Source organism: Rhinoderma darwinii, chromosome 2, assembly GCF_050947455.1.
Source record: "Rhinoderma darwinii isolate aRhiDar2 chromosome 2, aRhiDar2.hap1, whole genome shotgun sequence".
Lineage (NCBI taxonomy): Eukaryota > Metazoa > Chordata > Amphibia > Anura > Rhinodermatidae > Rhinoderma > Rhinoderma darwinii.
This window is the reverse complement of record NC_134688.1, coordinates 167,291,193-167,309,444: the sequence shown is the minus strand read 5'-3', so window position 1 is coordinate 167,309,444 and position 18,252 is coordinate 167,291,193. Positions and strand designations below refer to the sequence as shown.

The window sequence follows — 18,252 nt, the reverse complement described above, 5'->3', positions numbered from 1 at the left end:
TCAATGGTGGGGGCAAAGCCCATGGCTTGTAGCCTGCAAGCCTTAGGCCTTATTCACACGAACGTGTCCGTTTTGCGTGTATATATAAAAATAATGTCAAAGGTGTAAATAGCCTTTAAAATCTCATTGACAGACACATCTAGCATGCGTGTGTTAAAGCCAGCATTATTTTGCAACGCTCCATCACTTGGGCATTTGTTTTAAAAAGAAAGACAGTATTTTTTTATACCCGAACCTGCCGCTGAATTCAAATATTGAAAAAACCCTTCTTATACCTGTGATCGTCTTCATCATAGCAAGAAAAATTATGACTGTTCATTTAGACCCAAAGGGAACAACAGATCTCTTTATCATATTTCTTTTATTTCTTTTAATAGGATAATTTCATCTTCCTTCCTCCAATTAATTATGCTTCCCTATCTGGCGCCCAAATTGGTTCGTCCTTGAATTTTGTTTGGGGACAGTACTTTTGTTTTCAAATATCTAGAGTACTTGTTTGTGATGCCCGCAGAACTCACTTGGAAGTGTAAAATAATGAATATAATGCATAATTTCTAAGATATGAAATCAGTACATTATCGTGTTCATCTGTCTTATTCTTTTTTTTTTGTTGTTGTAGGAGGTCATGCGAATGATGAGATTATAGTCCCAGAAATTCTGGAACGTCGATATGTACCGGCTTGTCTGAAAAGCGTTGCCTGGGAAGGTTTCAACTTTGCTGGACATGATATAAAAATAGTGGAATCAACAGATCTATATGGTGCTACTGTTTGGCCTTCAGTAAGTCACTTCTTATGCTTCAGTATGGCGCTGGAAACGACAGGAGCTCTACAGCATTGTACCGTCTACCCAAAGCAATGAGCACTCTGCTCTTCTAAAAAGCCTTTTAAAAGAAGGTGCATGAATAGGGGTAGATTTATCAATGTATTTACACCAGTATTCTGGCATAAATACATTGAAAAAATATGGAGTTTTTTATGAACATATGGAAATATTTCTGGTTATCTGAATGTGTCAGAAAAAGTTGGTGGGGCTTCAGATTTGCACCTGAGCGCAACACATTTATCATAGATTTCCGACACTTTTCTCATTTCTAGAGCAATTTATGAAAAAAATAAACTGAGCTTTGTTCTACTCATTTGTGGTGGGTATTAAGATCCTAAACTACGTTTAGTTACAAAATTCTGTTCTTTCGCAATACTGCCATCCAGTAGTACAAAATCCCATGGTTTTGCAGGAATCTTGGCAATGAGCACATCATCTGATGAATATTTTCCTGCTGTAGTCTGGCATTTGTTTATCATATGTGTTCTCCACTGTATTTTTAGAAGATGGACATAAGTTTTTGGACTATGTTCAGTAAAAATGAGGAGTCGTCTGAGCCACCTCCAGCTGTCTGCAGCCTTTAATCAGCTAGTGTGACAAACATGGTTATTAAGTCATTGTTATGACAGTTCCAGAACAGAATCCATCGATCCCCACCATTTCCAAATACTTCTGGGGCCCAGAGGCAAGTACAACAGTAAATGTTGTACAATTAGCTAATAAATTCTATACTCCGTGGCGTAGCTATATGGGTTGCAGCAGTTGCAATTGTACCACATCTATCCACAGTAAGGGTATGTTCACACGGCAATTCCAAAGACATCTGAAATTACGGAGCTGTTTTCAGGCGAAAACAGCTCCTGAATTTCAGACGTTTTGACAAGTGCGCGCGTTTTTCGCGGCGTCCATTACGGACGTAATTGGAGCTGTTTTTCAATGGAGTCAATGAAAAACGGCTCCAATTACGTCCCAAAAAGTGACATGCACTTCTTTGAGGCGGGCGTCTTTTTACGCCCCATCTTTTGACAGCGGCGCGTAAAAATACACCTCGTCTGCACAGAACACCGTAAGACCCATTGAATTCAATGGGCAGATGTTTGCAGACGGTTTTGAGCCGTTTTTTTCAGCCGTAATTCGAGGCGTAAAACGCCTGAATTACGTCCGTAAATAGGGCATGTGAACATACCGTAACACACATCTATGGATAGTTTTATTATTTACCCCATTAGTATACCCTCTTATTATTCCCTGATGTACTCCGCACAGATTACATTTGCCCCCACATTAAATACACCTCGTCTGCAAAGAACACCGTAAGACCCTTTGAATTCAATGGGCAGATGTTTGCAGACGGTTTTGAGCCGTTTTTTTCAGGCGTAATTCGAGGTGTAAAACGCCAGAATTACGTCTGTAAATAGGGTGTGTGAACATACCCTTACAGTAGTAACTAGGGCCTATGTAGTAAACAGTATGCTTACCCACCTCACTCCTGAGTTGGGACCGGGCGCAGTGCTGAGTCCTGACGCCTTTCAGCGTCACATCGTTATATGCGCCGTGCACAATGTTGTGGCGTTGAATGGCATCAGGACCCGCACTGGGTCTGGAGATGAAGTGAACCCAACTTAGGAACGAGGAGAGAAAGTATAAGAATACTGTCTGCTGGGCCCTCTACCTAATCCTCTCGTGTGATTCTTTCGACTGGGCCCTGTATCTAATCCTCTCCTGTGTGATATTGTCTGCTGGGCCCTGTATCTAAGCTTATCATGTGTGATACTTTCTGCTGGTCCCTGTATCTAATCCCCTCATGTGAAACTGTCTGCTGGGCCCTATATCTAATCCTATCATGTGTGGTATTGTATGTTGGGCCCTGTATCTAATCCTAGCATGTATGATACTGTCTACTGGGCCCTGTATATAATCCTCTCATGTGTGAAACTGTCTGCTGGGCCCTATCTCTAACCCTATCATGTGTGATATTGTATGCTGGGCCCTGCATATCATTCTAGCATGTATGATACTGTCTACTGGGCCCTGTATCTAAGCCCATCATGTGTGAAACTCCCTGCTGGCCCCTGCATCTAATCCTATCATGTGTGATACTGTCTGCTGGGCCCTGTATCTTAGCACATCATGTGTGAAACTCTCTGCTAGGCCATGCATTTAAGCCCATCATGTGTGATACTGTCTGGTAGTCCCTGTATCTAAGTCTATCATGTGTGATACAGTCTGGTAGTCCCTGTATCTAAGTCTATCATGTGTGATACAGTCTGCCGAGGCGCTGTATGTAATCCTATGTCTTGGATCTATTGTCCCTGATGTCATTAGACCTTAGCAACAACCCTGGCTGCTAGTGCTGCATTGATGGGTCACCTAAGAGATCCAGTGATGCAGCTGAAAGCTGCGGGCCAACGGACACAAAGAGAAGTGGGGGGGGGGGGGCCTAGAAGAATTTTGCACCAGGGCCCATGAGCCTTTAGCTACCCCCCCTCCCCTGACTAAACTACAGGGTGGGACACGGAAAAATAGAACCCTGTTTGCCTTCTGTGGTTGTACAGGAGAATACTATTCATGCCTCATTCATCAAAACTATCTTACATTTGCATTCTACAATCTGAGCTCAGCTTTCATTTTACCAGAGCAGTTTAAAAAAGGAATGAGGCCCATTGTATTCTTCCCTGCCAGTCGAGTGGTACTCTTTGCGGAGGACAGTAGTGTTGTGCGTGAGTGTGTCCATCATGCCGTATTCGATTCAACAAAGAATTACGATAGTGCAGGCCTAAGTACGCAGAGGCTCATTCAAAGAAACACAGGACAGTTTTGCTAGTCAATTTCCATACCTGCTTGTTCCAGCAAAGAGCAGTATACATGGTTTGGTGCGGAAGTGTCATAACACAGGATCCGTGGCCGATGCCCAAAATAATAGACAACCACGTGTTCGGGCACTCGTCATTGTTGCCGATATCCAGTAGAAGAATATGAGAAGCCTGAGGAAGTCGGCAAACAAATGATCCCAGTAGGCGTCCGTCAGCAAAACAATATGTCAACATGTACTGAAATCACTTCACCTGAAGTCATACCAAGTGCCAAGTGTCAGTTGTGCAAAAGTAAAAGAAGAGGGATAAACAGAAGCATGTGGCATAATGCAATTGGCTACTGAATATGATCGTATACGGCCATTTGGACCGGTTGCAATACATCATGTCCGATGAAGCGTTGTTCCATCTAAACGAGTGTGGTGATTCGGAGAGCGATAAGTACAAAGAAAGTTCACAGGAGCTGCACCAACAGCCACTTCATGGTCCAAAAATCGGTGTTTGGTGCACGGTTATGGGTAAGCAGATTGTGGGTCCAATATTCTTTAAAGAAAATGTAAATACAGCCATGTACATCTTTGAGCAATTCTATGCACAGTTAGCTGATTACAAATGTGTGTGTATTATTTCATCCAACAAGACAGGGCGACTTTCCTTACGTTGCACGCGTCCCAGTGCCAAGTTAATGCAGCATTCACAAAATAATGTATGGTGAGCAAAGAATTGTGGCCTCCACGGTCACCAGAACTAACATAGTGCAACGTTTATCTGCGGGTAAACCCGAAGGGTAGGGTTTATGAAACGAATCCCCATACAAATCCCTTTCACGAACTGAAACAGCAAGTTAAAATTCATGTCCAGAATATTGAATGTGTGGTGTTGCAATAGATGCTGCTAAACATGATAAGACGGGCACAACTTTGCATAGCCACTGGCAAAAACCATTTTCAGCATCTACTGTAACGGGTAAGTAATTCCTTCTTCCATTATCCTGTACACACCACACAAGGGACACAGGGTTCTATTTTTCGTAGCCAACCCTGTATAATGTTGGATTAATATACACAAACTGGGACACAATTCTATTTACATTAACTGGTTCCAAATATCCAATGCCCATTTTGTGCAGCATTTTGACACAGGACACGGCTCATATAGTAACCAAAGTAATGGGCTTTAGATATATGTCAGAATCATGAGAAAGTCTGCCGTTACAACAGGACAGACCCCTTTCAAACCAGATTTCTCTGTTGTTTTTAGAATATACTGATATACTTTTTGGCTTATTAACACTCTGGGACTTAAATTATCTATAGAAATTGACAAATCAGCGAAAATGGCATAAATTGCAACAAATTAACAAAGTGATGAAACAGGATAACGGAAAACCTATTGCGGATGTGAACATAGCCTTAGGCATATAATGTGTTTATCTTGTTTCTGAATTGTGTTGCAGTTATATGATTATTATTATTATATATTTTTTACAGGCCATTGTGTTGTGTTATTTTTTGGAGAAACATGGAAACCAGTTATGTATAGAAGACAAAAGCATCATTGAGATAGGATCCGGCACAGGGCTAGTTGCAATCGTGGCTTGCCTTCTTGGTAAGTATTTCTAAATTTAAGGCATTTGTAATGTCATCATCTTTATAAAATGATCAATAGTTCTCCACACTGGCTCATAGAGGGGATCCCGAGCAGGGGATTCCTCTCAAACACATCCATACAGTATATCTTGACAGGGCATTTGGACAGGGATTCTCTTCACTGAACATTCATTGTTTGCTACCAGTGGTTAAAACTCTGTCCATGGTCATGTGATGGACACACAGGAGTACGTCTAATAAGGAGACACAGCTCTAATACACATACTGTAACGAGCTGTGCACCATCATTGTGTCATTGCATTCGGGTCCCAATGCTGAACACAGCGCGCACTTTAAAGGGGTTCAGTAATTGTAGAACTAGACATGGACTGCACATCCACAATATATACTTTGATCTATAGCTGCTAGGCAAAAATGTATAAACACGAACATGAGGTTCTTTGTTAACATTTTATAAAATTGTATAAGCCCACTTGTCACTTCACGGCGACCTCTTTTAAAGTGGGTCCCTACTCTATTGGTTGCGGCACCGCATGGCGGCCACTGCCACCGCAGCACCGCTCCCACAGAGGGAGAAACTCATGCTTCCAGGCCACACCAAACCTCCTTGTCTCTGAGCCACGTCCCCCCACAAGTGTAGCACCACAGCAACAGACACCACCACACAGTACCACAACATGTGAACAGATGGAATAAGCTCACCTTATCATGCGCTCCTAGTTTCCAACTGAGAGCACAAGCTAGAGCAGAAACACTTATGAGGTCATTCCCTAATTAAAATCAGTGCTGGTATCAAGTAAAAAAAAAAAAAGGGGGAATACACTGTATAATAATATCAGTATTGTGAGACTAGACATGGACCGCACATCCACTTGTTATACTTTGATCTATAGCTGCTAGGCAAAAATGTATAAACACGAACATTGGTGTGGCCTTACAGCATGGGTGCTTTTGGGCCTCTGGGATGCTCCCTCTTAGCGGGAGTGGTGCTACGGTGGCAGTGGCCGCCATGCGGTGCCGCAACCAATATTGTAGGGACCCACTTTAAAAGAGGTCGCCGTGAAGTGGCAAGGGGGCTTATGCAATTTAATCAAAATGTTAACAAAGAACCTCATGTTCGTGTTTATACATTTTTCCTAGCAGCTATAGATCAAAGTATAACAAGTGGATGTGCGGTCCATGTCTAGTTCTACAATTACTGACTTTAAAGGGGTTGTACACTACAGGACAACTGATGACCTATCCACCGGTCATCAGTACATGATCATAAGTGAATAGGAGTAGAGCTGCAGTTCTGCAGCACGGCCGCTATGCAATGCACGGAGCCAAGTGCTTCCGGCTCCGAACATTGCATACTGTGCAATGACATCCGGTTCCCGCAGGCCACAGGAGCAGCTGATCGGTGCAGAGTGTGGGTGTCGGACCACCACAGATCATATACTGATTACCTATCCGGTGGATAGGTTATCAATTGTCCAGTAGTGGACAACGCCTTTAAGCATTGTGTAAAGGATTTTTTTGTAATCATTTCAGCTACATGTCATTTCAGGAGGACCGGGCTGACACAGTGTCAGCCAGAAAAAGGGGAACTACAGGCTACTGGAAGATGAGGAAGATGCTACTTTCCCCTTATAACATTTATGACAAATATTCTCATACTCACATATTCTAATCATTAATGCAAACCAAATTCCAATGTAAAGTATACTTTAAATTGTTAGAGTATATTCACAATAGTATAATATAATAGATTTGGTGATTCCTGAGTGAGTTCTAATTTGATACTATATTATATATCTAATAAGTTGTTAGAATTAATTATTTTGTTATCCTGACATTATTATATTCATTTTCTGTTTCAGGGGCACAAGTTGTAGCGACAGATCTAGAGCAGCTGATTGGAAACCTGCACTATAATTTAGTTCGAAATACCAAAATGAAAAGTAAACACGTCCCACAAGTTAAAAAGTTAATCTGGGGATCTAATTTGGAGGAGAATTTTCCTAAATCCTCTTTACACTTTGACTATATTCTTGCAGCAGATGTTGTTTACAACCACCCATTCCTAGAAGAACTTCTGGAGACATTTGATCATTTGTGCAATGAAAACACCACTATCCTGTGGGTCATGAAATTTAGGAAAGAAAATACGCTTCTGGAAAATGCATTTATTCACAAATTCCAAAAACATTTTGACATGGAGGTTATCTACAATCTGCCAAGTCTGAGCATAAAACTCTGCAAAGCTAGAAGACGCAATTGCCTGAAATAATGGATCTTTTAATACAAATTTCTACTTCTTAATTAAATGGGTTGTACAAGTTCAGAGAACAAAAAGAGACTGCTTTTATCTATCCTGGAAACAGTGCCACTCTTGACAATTGGCTGTGTCTGGTATTGCATGTTTGGCACAGATTCTGAGAAAGAAAGAACAGACCCTTGTTTCTAATCTCGCACAAATGCTTAAAGGGAACCTGTCATGTTGAAAATTCTTTCTTTTCTGAAGGCAGCAGGTTACAGAGCAGGAGGAGCTGAGTAGGTTGATATATAGTTTTGTGCAAAAAAGATGCAGGAAAACCTGTAATTTATTATTTTAAGTCCTTTCTCACTCTCGGCAAAAGTGTCCAGTGGGCGTGTTCGACAATTGATTGACAGCCTTCTCTATATGAGTTTGAATACAGAAATCGCTGCCAATCACTGAGTAGGGCCACCCACTGGAATCTTAAGTATAGAGTTAACAGTTATTTAAATTGATAAATTACAAGTTATACTAAATCTTTTTCCACGAAGCTTCATATCTATCTGCTCATCTCCTCCTGTTCTATAACATACTCTCCACAGATTGGAAAGTATGTTTGACTTGACCTGATATTTTCCCTTTCAGGCCAAGTGCACATGATGCATATTACATGCGGATTTGCCCCACGTATTTTCCTACGGCAAATTCACAGTGTAATACAGTACCAGCAAAGTAAATGAGATTTCAAGTAATCTCAAGTAATCTGCAGCATATCAATGTGTCTTGCGTTTCCGCCTGCGAATTGTATCTGACAAGTTTATAAGAAAAACGCATCAAAACCTGCAGCATAAAACTACACCTATTTTTGCATCAGTCAAAATGTAAAAACTGCACCTAAAAACTGATTTTACATGCGGAATTACCTGTAGTGTTTATGCGGATTTTCTGCACCAAATTACGCACCGTGTGCATGTAGCCTAAGGATTTGAAAGGTGTGTAAACCCAGATTTCAGTCAAGATAAAAAATTCCATGTACTCTACACAAATTTCATTTTTCCACATGAAATCTTTAGTTCATGATACATTCATACCTCCCAACTTTCAATTATCGCAAAGAGGGACACCCGTGTGCGTCGGGGAAATTTTTTTCCTTTTAAAGAGGCTCTGTCACCAGTTTATAAGGGTATGTTCACATGGCAACGCCAATTACGTCTGAAATTACGGAGCTGTTTTCAGGCGAAAACAACTTCTGAATTTCAGACGTTTTGACAAGTGCACGCGTTTTTCGCGGCGTCTTTTACCGACGTAATTTGAGCTGGTTTTCATTGGAGTCAATGAAAAACGGCTCCAATTACGTCCCAAGAAGTGACATGCACTTCTTTGAGGCGGGCGTCTTTTTACGCGCCGTCTTTTGACAGCGGCGCGTAAAAAAAAAAGCCCGTCTTCACAGAACACCGTAAGGCCCATTGAATTCAATGGGCAGATGTTTGCAGATGGTTTGGAGCCGTTTTTTCAGGCTTAATTCGAGGCGTAAAACGCCTGAATTACGTCCGGAAATAGGGTGTGTGAACATACCCTAACTGTCCTATCTTCTACATAATTTAATAGGCGCTTTAATGTAGATAAGTAATGTTTTTATTTTTATTTTTAAAAACAACTTTTATTCTTGACAAAGTTATGAGAATTTTAAGTGTTATGCAAATTTGTTCTTAATGCCCAAGTGGGTGTTTTTTTTTACTCTTGACCAAGTGGGCATAGTAAAGAGAAGTCTATGACGCCGACCAATCAGAGTCATCCAATTCTCTTCATTCATGTCCAGTTTAATCCACAGCACAGCGTGATCTCCAGCCTGGAGGCGATATTTGGTCATACTCCCGTCGCTTGTGTGAAGGAACTACGGGAGTAAGTGACAGCACAGCGTGGTCTCGCGAAATCAGGCTGTGCTGTGGATTAAGCTGGACATGAATAAAGAGAAGTGTATGAAGCTGATTGGTCAGCATCATACTCTTCTCTTTACTACACCCTCTTGGTCAAGAGTAAAAAAAATGCCCACTTGAGCATTAAGAACAAATTTGCATAACAATTAAAATGCTCATAACTTTGTCAAAAATAAAGATTGTTTTTAAAAAAAAACAAAAAAAAAACACATTACTTATATTTTCGAAAATTTGTTTGAAGACTGATTTTTCATTGGTTTAAAATGGATCATACTAACAGGATGCGCCAAGGGGAAAGTTGTCTTTATTCCTACATAATATTGATGGTTATGGATTCTTTCTATCATCTCCAACCTCTAATAACACACACTTGTTATGTACCATTTATTATTATTATAAGCGGGGCACACATTACGGTTATCGCATACACCCCTACACACATTCACTTTCCCTGGAGCTGCATCTTTCCTCTGTTATTGGACTTGAGGCGTCTGGCACCCGTCGTACCGGCCCCACCGCATGCGCACTGGGTACGGGTTGTGTGGTGCTTGGTCCTGCCCATGGCCGTCGCATTGGGCATGTGGGGCGGCCCTGGCGCATGCGCGTTGTGCACGGGCGGGGGAGGTGTTCTCATGCTGCACTGGGCGTGCGCGGAGTCCCGCGTCATGCAACATGGCGCCGGTGTCTGACGCATGCGCATGGCGCTCTGATGGACGCCATCTATACCATAAGTCAACCTCGTGAGCAACGCTGTGTATAAAAGCTAGTCTACTTTAAAGCGCCTATTAGATTAGGTAGAAGATAGGACAGTTATAAATTGGTGACAGAGCCTCTTTAAACCACACCTCTAATCCCGCCCAATCCCCGCCCATACACACCCAGTTCAGCCCACACAGTCTCACGCTCCCATAGTGCCTCTCACACAGTATAATGCCTTATAGCTGTCCCCATACAGTATAATGCTCCCAAGGCTGTCACCATGCAGTATAATGCCCCCATAGATGCACCCATACAGTATAATGTCAACACAGATGACCCCATACAGTACAGTGCCCACGTAGATAGTTCCACAGACAGTGCCCATATAGATAGCACCAGTGTCCTCTGTAGATAGTGCCACTGTGCCCATGTAGATAGTGCCACACCCCCCTTGAAGATAGCGCTACCCCCTGTAGATAGCGCTACCCCCTGTAGATAGCGCCATTGGAGCTCCCCCTCGAAGCGGAATCCCCAGTCAGTGGCCGGGGATTCTGCTCCAGGAGGAGCCCCTGACGTCACTGTTCATATATGACAAAGGACAGAAGTTCCACAGCACAGGACCTCCAAAAGAGTGCATGCCTCTACAGGACCTAGTCCACGGTCCTCAATATTGGACAAACAAGAATGGACAAGGAGGTAGCACCTCCACTGTTCATATATGGACAGTGACGTCAGGGGTTCCCTCTAGGAGCGGAATCCCCGGCCAGAGTGTTGCAATGCTCTGGCAGGGGATTCCGCTACAGGAGTAGCCCCTGACGTCACTGTCCATTCAGTGGCTCCTGCAGGAGCTGAATCCCCGGTCAGAGCGTTGCCGACCCTCTGGCCTGGGATTCCGCTCCTAGAGCAGCCCCTGTCATTACGATCCATATGTGGACAGCGACGTCAGGGGCTACTTTGAGCAGAATCTCCTGCCAGAGTATTGCCGACATCAAAGGAGGAGCCCCTGACGTCACTGTTCATATATGGCAATGCTCTGGCTGCGGATTTTGCTCCTGGAGAAGCCCCTGGCTTTACTATCCATATATGGACAGCCTCTACAGGACCTGGTCCACAGTCCTCAATATTGGACAAACAAGAATGGACAAGGAGGTAGCACTTCCACTGTTCATATATGGACAGTGACGTCAGGCGTTCCCTCTAGGAGCGGAATCCCCGGCCAGAGTGTCGGCAATGCTCTGGCAGGGAATTCCGCTACAGGAGTAGCCCCTGATATCACTGTCCATATATGGATAGCAAATTTCAGATTTTATACTATCTACCAGGGGAATCTGAAGAACACTGCCCCCATCTTTGCCCCAAACATTCACTTGCCCTCCCCCCAGGTTTGTATTTTTGTTTCTGTTTTCACATATATGGTAGCTTTGTATTTCATAGTCCGTCTTTTATCCAGGTAGCTGGATGAGTTACGGTGGTTTCAAACGTATTGGTTAAGTAGAGTCGGGTGTTACTGTCCCCACTTACCTTTTTCTCTATCCCCCTAATCAAAGAAACCACACATGAAAACCGACGTTATATTTCAATGGCCACAGCAGCCGTTTATTGATTTACACAACATGAAAAGTGCAATTTTTTCCAAAACATTCAGATAAAAACACAGCAAATTCTCCACAATCGAATTCCTCCAAAAATTCACCTGACCCTACCTGGGTCAGTGTGTAAATAAAACATCAATAATAATAACATAAATAAGTAAACATAAATAACATAAACTATGCCTGGGGAAGTCCTTGAAGTTATATTTGTTTAAATTGAGTTAGCCATCTGCAACAACCACCTTTTTACCTCCAGCCGTAACCCGGTCGGAGGCACCGATCACCTCTGCAGATGGCTCTGACCAGAAAATCACTTCAAAGGGATAACACCCTAAGAAGTCTTCCAAATATTATTCCTTTTTGGGGGACGCATAGCCCCGATCTGACCCCCCCCTCCAGTTTGTACTAACCAACCTCAAGGACACCCCTGCCATAGCGAAAGAGGCCTTGATTACCTCAAGCCTGTGAGTCCCTCCAAACAACAACCGCCCTTTCAATCCTCTATGCCAGGGCCAAGTTCCACAAGTCCATTCCAACCTCGTTAAGGTGCAGCCCGTCACCTCTGCAAAAATTACCCTCATTGGACTTAAAGTCCTTGTATCGCACGCAAATGCCACCGTTCCTACCTATGAAACCACCCAGTTCAATTTTATGTGGGCCTTATTGATTCTTTCAACTGACCGCGCTAAATGCCAATGCCTCCTGGCAATTATGTCGGACCAAACCACGACCAGGCCCGGATGAGAATCCCACAAACCTAATAAATCATGCTTAATGTCCCGACAAGTTTGCGAAGTGGGCGTACACCTGAATCGTTCCCCCAACATGTAAAACCAGGATCTCAGGAACCCGGTTCAGCTGCGAGTAGGTGTGAAATTCTGGTAAAACCCGTCCATAGCATACCTCTAAATCCCAGCCAATGCAGGACTGCATCGGGATGCTCAGCTGGTGAACATCCGGGCCAACATCCGCTCTCAGGGCGCCCTCGTGGACATATGAGTGCCCTAATATCACACCAGAATCTGAAACTAAAAGAAAACATACACGTACACTTATAAGCAAACACACCACGACCGCAACAGCACAACCCACCACCATACAGAACCATCAAAATACAGAAAACCAGAACATCAATTGTAACAAATGTGGATCAACATAAGTACGAAACCTGTTGGATTCACACCGCCCAATGCGTCGAACTCCCACCTCGTCCAACCCCCGCCGCACCACTTCGGTCGCTACGCTGTTGCGGAAGAAATGGGAAGCGTACTCGTCACAGCTGACTCTAACCTCTGACAGACATTTCTTAAATACAGCACAAAACTGCAATCTGGAAAGAAAAGTACCGTCTTCGTGATGGAGCAAAGGTAAGTCAGGTAAGCCGTCTCGAGGCCTAAATTCTCACATGCAACGGACAGGGCATACTGCTAACCCCCGAAGAGCAAATAGAACTATCCGCATACCACGACCTTGTTTGACCGATGTAATAACAATTCCAGTCTATCCTCATATAATTGAAAAAATGGAAAAGGAAGGATCTTATGAGGCGCTGCTGCGTGGCTGGGCTGGAGCTGGCATGGTCAGGAGCACTGCTGCCGCTGTTGCTGCCGTCTGCTCACATGTTAGGTACTTACGTGCCTAACGTGTGAGCAGACTGCAGCAGCAGCGGCAGCAGTGCTCCTGACCATGCCAGCTCCAGCCCAGCCACGCAGCAGCGCCTCATAAGTTCCTTCCTTTTCCATTTTTTCAATTATCTTATCAAGCGGTGACCTTTTGGTTAACCGGTCTGGATCTTGGCAGCAGCACCTGTGGATTACCCTTGTGACTAACTCCTCGATATTTGTTTCCACACAATTATTAGGTGAGCATGGTATATTACTATCCTTAGCTTGCCTAACCTGATTGACCTGCACCATGTGGCGCCGTGCTTTTTGCTCTTATTTCCATTTCCAGTATATCCTCATATAATTCCGCATCAACCTGTGTTAGACCGCATGCACGAGATGTATTCAGAGACACCAACTTGCCCAGTCTGAGAGCTCCAAAAAACGCAAGTGAAAAAGGGAGGTGGAAGAACTAAACCTCAAAAGACGAACGACACATCTTTTCCACTGCTGCACCCAATGAGCAGCGGAGATTAAATGAAACGGGCCGCCTGTGATCTAACTCAGCTCTGCCATGCCCTAAACCTTTCAATGCCTGTCCTACCAAAAAATCCTTTGTCACATGCTTCATACCCCACAATTTAAAACCAAAAGTTAACGCCGACACAAACGATTAACTTTAGCAACAGAAAAACCCGCCTCATAAGCGTCCCCTAGCCGATACAACAAAGACACCAACCCATTAGCGCAGCTAGCAGGGGGGGCAGGTGGGTGGTGGCCCCAGGCCCACAGAGATGGTGGGGCCCTCCACTCCCGCCGCTCCCGTCACTCCCCCGCTCTCATTATGACTGCGCGCTAGGCGAGAGAGCAGACGTGCCGCACGCTAGGCGGGAGCATGCTGCTGCTGCTGCCCACCAGGAGTAGAATGGAGGAAGAAGCCTGCGTGTGAGGAGAGGGTGAGTAAGCATCCCTCCCCAATGGATCCAGTAATGATAGGGTTTATATACAAGGATAATGGCTGATATATACAGGGATGATGGGGGTAATACAGGGATGATGGCTGGACTACCCATCATCCCTGTATATAACCCCCATCATCCCTGTATATATCAACCATCATCCCTGTATTTACCACCCATCTTCCCTGTATGTAACCCCCATCATCCCTGTATATACCAGCCAGGCTGGTATATACAGGGATAATGGGAGTTATATACAAGGGTGATAGCTAGTATATACAGGGATGATGGGGATTATATACATGGATGATGGGGGTTATATACAGTGATGATGACTGGTTTATACAGGAATGATGGCTGGTATATACAGTGATGATGGGGATTATATACATTGGTCATGGCGGTTATATAGGGGGTTAATGGGGTTATATACAGCGATGATGGCGCAACCATCATCCATGTATATAACCCCCATCATCCCCGTATATATACCAGCCATCATCCCTGTATATAAAGCCCATCATCCCTGTATATACCAGCCATTCCTGTATATAACCCCCACCATTCCTGTATATACCATCCAGGCTGGTATATACAAGGATGATGGGGGTTATATACAGTTATGATGGCTGGTATATACAGGAATGATGGCTAGTATATAGAGGAATGATGGGGGTTATATGCGGGGATGATGGGGGTTATATACGGGGAAGATGATTGTTCTATACAGTGATGGTGTCTGGACCAAGAATCATCCATGTATATAACCCCCATCATACCTATATATACCAGCCATCATCCTTGTATATAACCTCCATCATCCCTGTATATAACCTCCATCTTCCCTGTATATACCAACCATCATCCCTGTATATACCAACCATCATCCCTGTATATAACCCCCATCATCCCTGTATATAACCTCCACCATCCTTGTATATACCAGCCATCATCTCTGTATATAACCTCCATCATCTCCGTATATACCAACCATCATTCCTTGTATATAACCCCAATCATCCCTGTATATAACCTCCACCATCCCTGTATATACCAGCCATCATCCCTGTATATTACCTCCATCATCCCTGTATATACCAACCATCATTCCTGGTATATAACCCCAATCATCCCTGTATATAACCTCCACCATCCCTGTATATACCAGCCATCATCCCTGTATATTACCTCCATCATCCCTGTATATACCAACCATCATTCCCTGTATATGGGGATTATGTGTGAGTTATATACAGGAATGATGGAGGTTATATACAGGGATGATGGCTGGTATATACCGTAACAGGGATGATGGTTGGTATATATAGAGATGATGGGGGTTATATACTCTTTCATTCACTTTCAGGGAGGTCTGCAACACTTTCTAATGCAAACTCCTCTGTCAGATGTCAGAGAAAAGATTAAAGTCTATGTACACCTTTATTTATAACTTATATCTATTAACTTTTTGAGATACAGCTGCTTTGTATCATGTATACAGAGCAGCTGTATCTAGCGTTGAGACCTGAATACGTCAAGGCAGGCGGGACTGACTGGTTCAGTGACAGCGGGTCCTGCGTGTCTCTGATACGCAGGACCCGCTAGGATCTGCCTGTTATCGATCACATCAAAGTTATGAATTTAGGCTTTGTTCACATCTGCGTCGGGCTTCTGTTCTTGCATTCCGTCAGACATTTCCGTCAGGGGAACCCATGAACGGAAACCATAGCTTTCCATGTGCATTACCATTGATTTCAATCGACTACGCTATTGATTCCGCCGAGAAAATGGAAACCTTACAGAACGGAGGCAAATGAAACCATTAGCAACGTAAGCATTACCATTGAATTCGAAAAGCTATGGTTTCCGTTCGGTATCCGTTCATGGGTTCCCCTGACGGAAATGTCTGACAGAACCCATGATCGGAACCCCAATGCAGATGTGAACGAAGCCTTAGATGTGATCAGTAAAAGCTTGATCCTGCATGTTACATGCGTTGGGGGGGCACACTGGGTTGGGGCCCACTCAGATATGTTTTGCCCCCCTGTGCTAAACCCCTAGCTATGCCACTGCACCAACCTGTTTTGATCTGATCTGACATCACTCAAGCATCTTTCCCATTCTTCCCACTGATGCCTACTAGCAGAATAAGCGACCCATGTCGACCTCGCGAAAGATCTCTCGATAAACCTTCCCGCTGCACAGAAACCAGCTCCCACAGATGATCAGGCAGGCCGTGCCGATCGGTTCCGCTTCCGGTGCCAGTTTTCTAAAACGATCCCACTGTGAGCGAGAAAGAGTGTCAGCGATACAATTGTCAACTACGGGCATATGCGCTGCTGCCACCCATGCATTCAATGACAAACAGACTAATACTAAATGACGTAGCAATTGTACCACAGGTGGAGAGGACGTAGAGATGTTATTAATAGCCAACACTACCCCCAGATTGTCGCAGTGGAATCAAACCTTCTTTTCCCTGAGCCTATCCCCCCAAATGGTCACGGCAACCACTATGGGGAACAACTCAAGCAGGGCCAGGTTTCGCGTTAGACAACTTAATACCCAGTTAGACGGCTAACTCCCCGCACACCACTGACCCCAGCGGTAAGCACCAAAACCTCCCGCTGCATCAGTGAATAGGTCCAAATCACATGTATCAGCACTCGTAACATCCAGAGAGATCGACCATTATGCTACCCAAGGAAATCGTCCCACACACGCAAATCAGCCCAATGTTCAGCGCCCAGGAACACAAAATGATGTGGTTCCTGTACACCAGCCGTAGCAACTGCCAATCGCCTACAAAAAACTCTCCCCTTCGGCATGATATGGCATGCAAAACTTAGCTTCCCCAACAATGACTACAGATTGCGCAATGTAATTTTTCTTAAATGACATGCCCGCCGCACTTCCTGACATGCCCGCCGCACCTTTTTTAGGCACTAGAGGATCCCCGAAGTCCCTCATGACCTTTTGCAAGGTATACAACAGGTTACCGCATACTGGGGAGCCGCTAGGGCCTACGAATAAAAAATTATCTAGATAATGAATCAACCCTAGCTACCCCCTTCGTTACCCATTCCAGACAGGACCTAAATGCCTCAAAGTACGCGCAAGAAAGGGAGTACCCCATAGTGAGGCAACGATTGACATAAAAAAAAAAAAAGTTCCAGAAGTACCCTAACAACTATTGTCTCTCAGGATGAACCGGCAACAAACGGAACGCCGACTCGATGCCAGTTTTTGTCAATAGAACCCCAACCCCGGCCAGCCTGACTAACCTCACCACTTTATCAAAGGATGTGTATACCACCGAGCACAAATCAAGATCAATGACGACCCTTTGGGGAAAGAGGGATGGTGGATCAAACAAAATTTATTGGGCTCATGCTTCGGCACCACTCCTAATGAGGAAATTACAAGATCCACCACATGCGGGGCAGGGAAGGGGCCCGCAATACACCCCAAGTACACCTCTTTTTGAAGTTTTAACGAAACAACTTCGGAATGCTGATAAGCAGACTGAAGATTCCGACGGGTGACTGGAACCACGTGAGGGGGGGGATAACGAAACCAAAACTAAAACCATCGTAAATTAATGTTGCATCGGTTCTATCAGGGTATTCACTTAGATAGGGGGCCATCCTTGCCAACCTCACTGAAGTCATCCCATTGACTAGTAGAGCCGGGTTGGTTACCCAATCGCTTTCCCTTACGCATACATTTGGAAGCACTGTACGGAGGATCCTGGCTGAGATGAAGCAAAACCCCTGGCCGGAACATCACCATGCGGTTCTGCCATAAACATCGCTCCAGGCATGGTATCAGAAGGTGTGGGGTGGCCGGGAGTCTAAAATGCAGCACCCTGCTGACCACCAGACCCTGTCGCAGCTGAGGATTCCTGCCAGGATGAGGCCTCTGAGGAGGGGTGTTCCCCCCAGCGACCTGGCCTGCAGCATTCCTGGAGGGGC

At 44.4% G+C, this 18,252-nt stretch overlaps 1 protein-coding gene across 1 annotated transcript in view; it reads left to right on the top strand.

Moving 5' to 3' along the window:
- Positions 1-7,520, top strand: part of LOC142740858 (protein-lysine methyltransferase METTL21E-like) — a 24,543-nt gene extending 17,023 nt beyond the window's left edge. Inside the window, exons 3-5 of the mRNA XM_075850280.1 lie at positions 620-780; positions 5,129-5,246; positions 7,111-7,520. Coding sequence (XP_075706395.1) covers positions 620-780; positions 5,129-5,246; positions 7,111-7,520 — 689 coding nt within the window. The remainder of the gene's footprint in view (positions 1-619; positions 781-5,128; positions 5,247-7,110) is intronic.
- Positions 7,521-18,252: the final 10,732 nt, after the last annotated feature.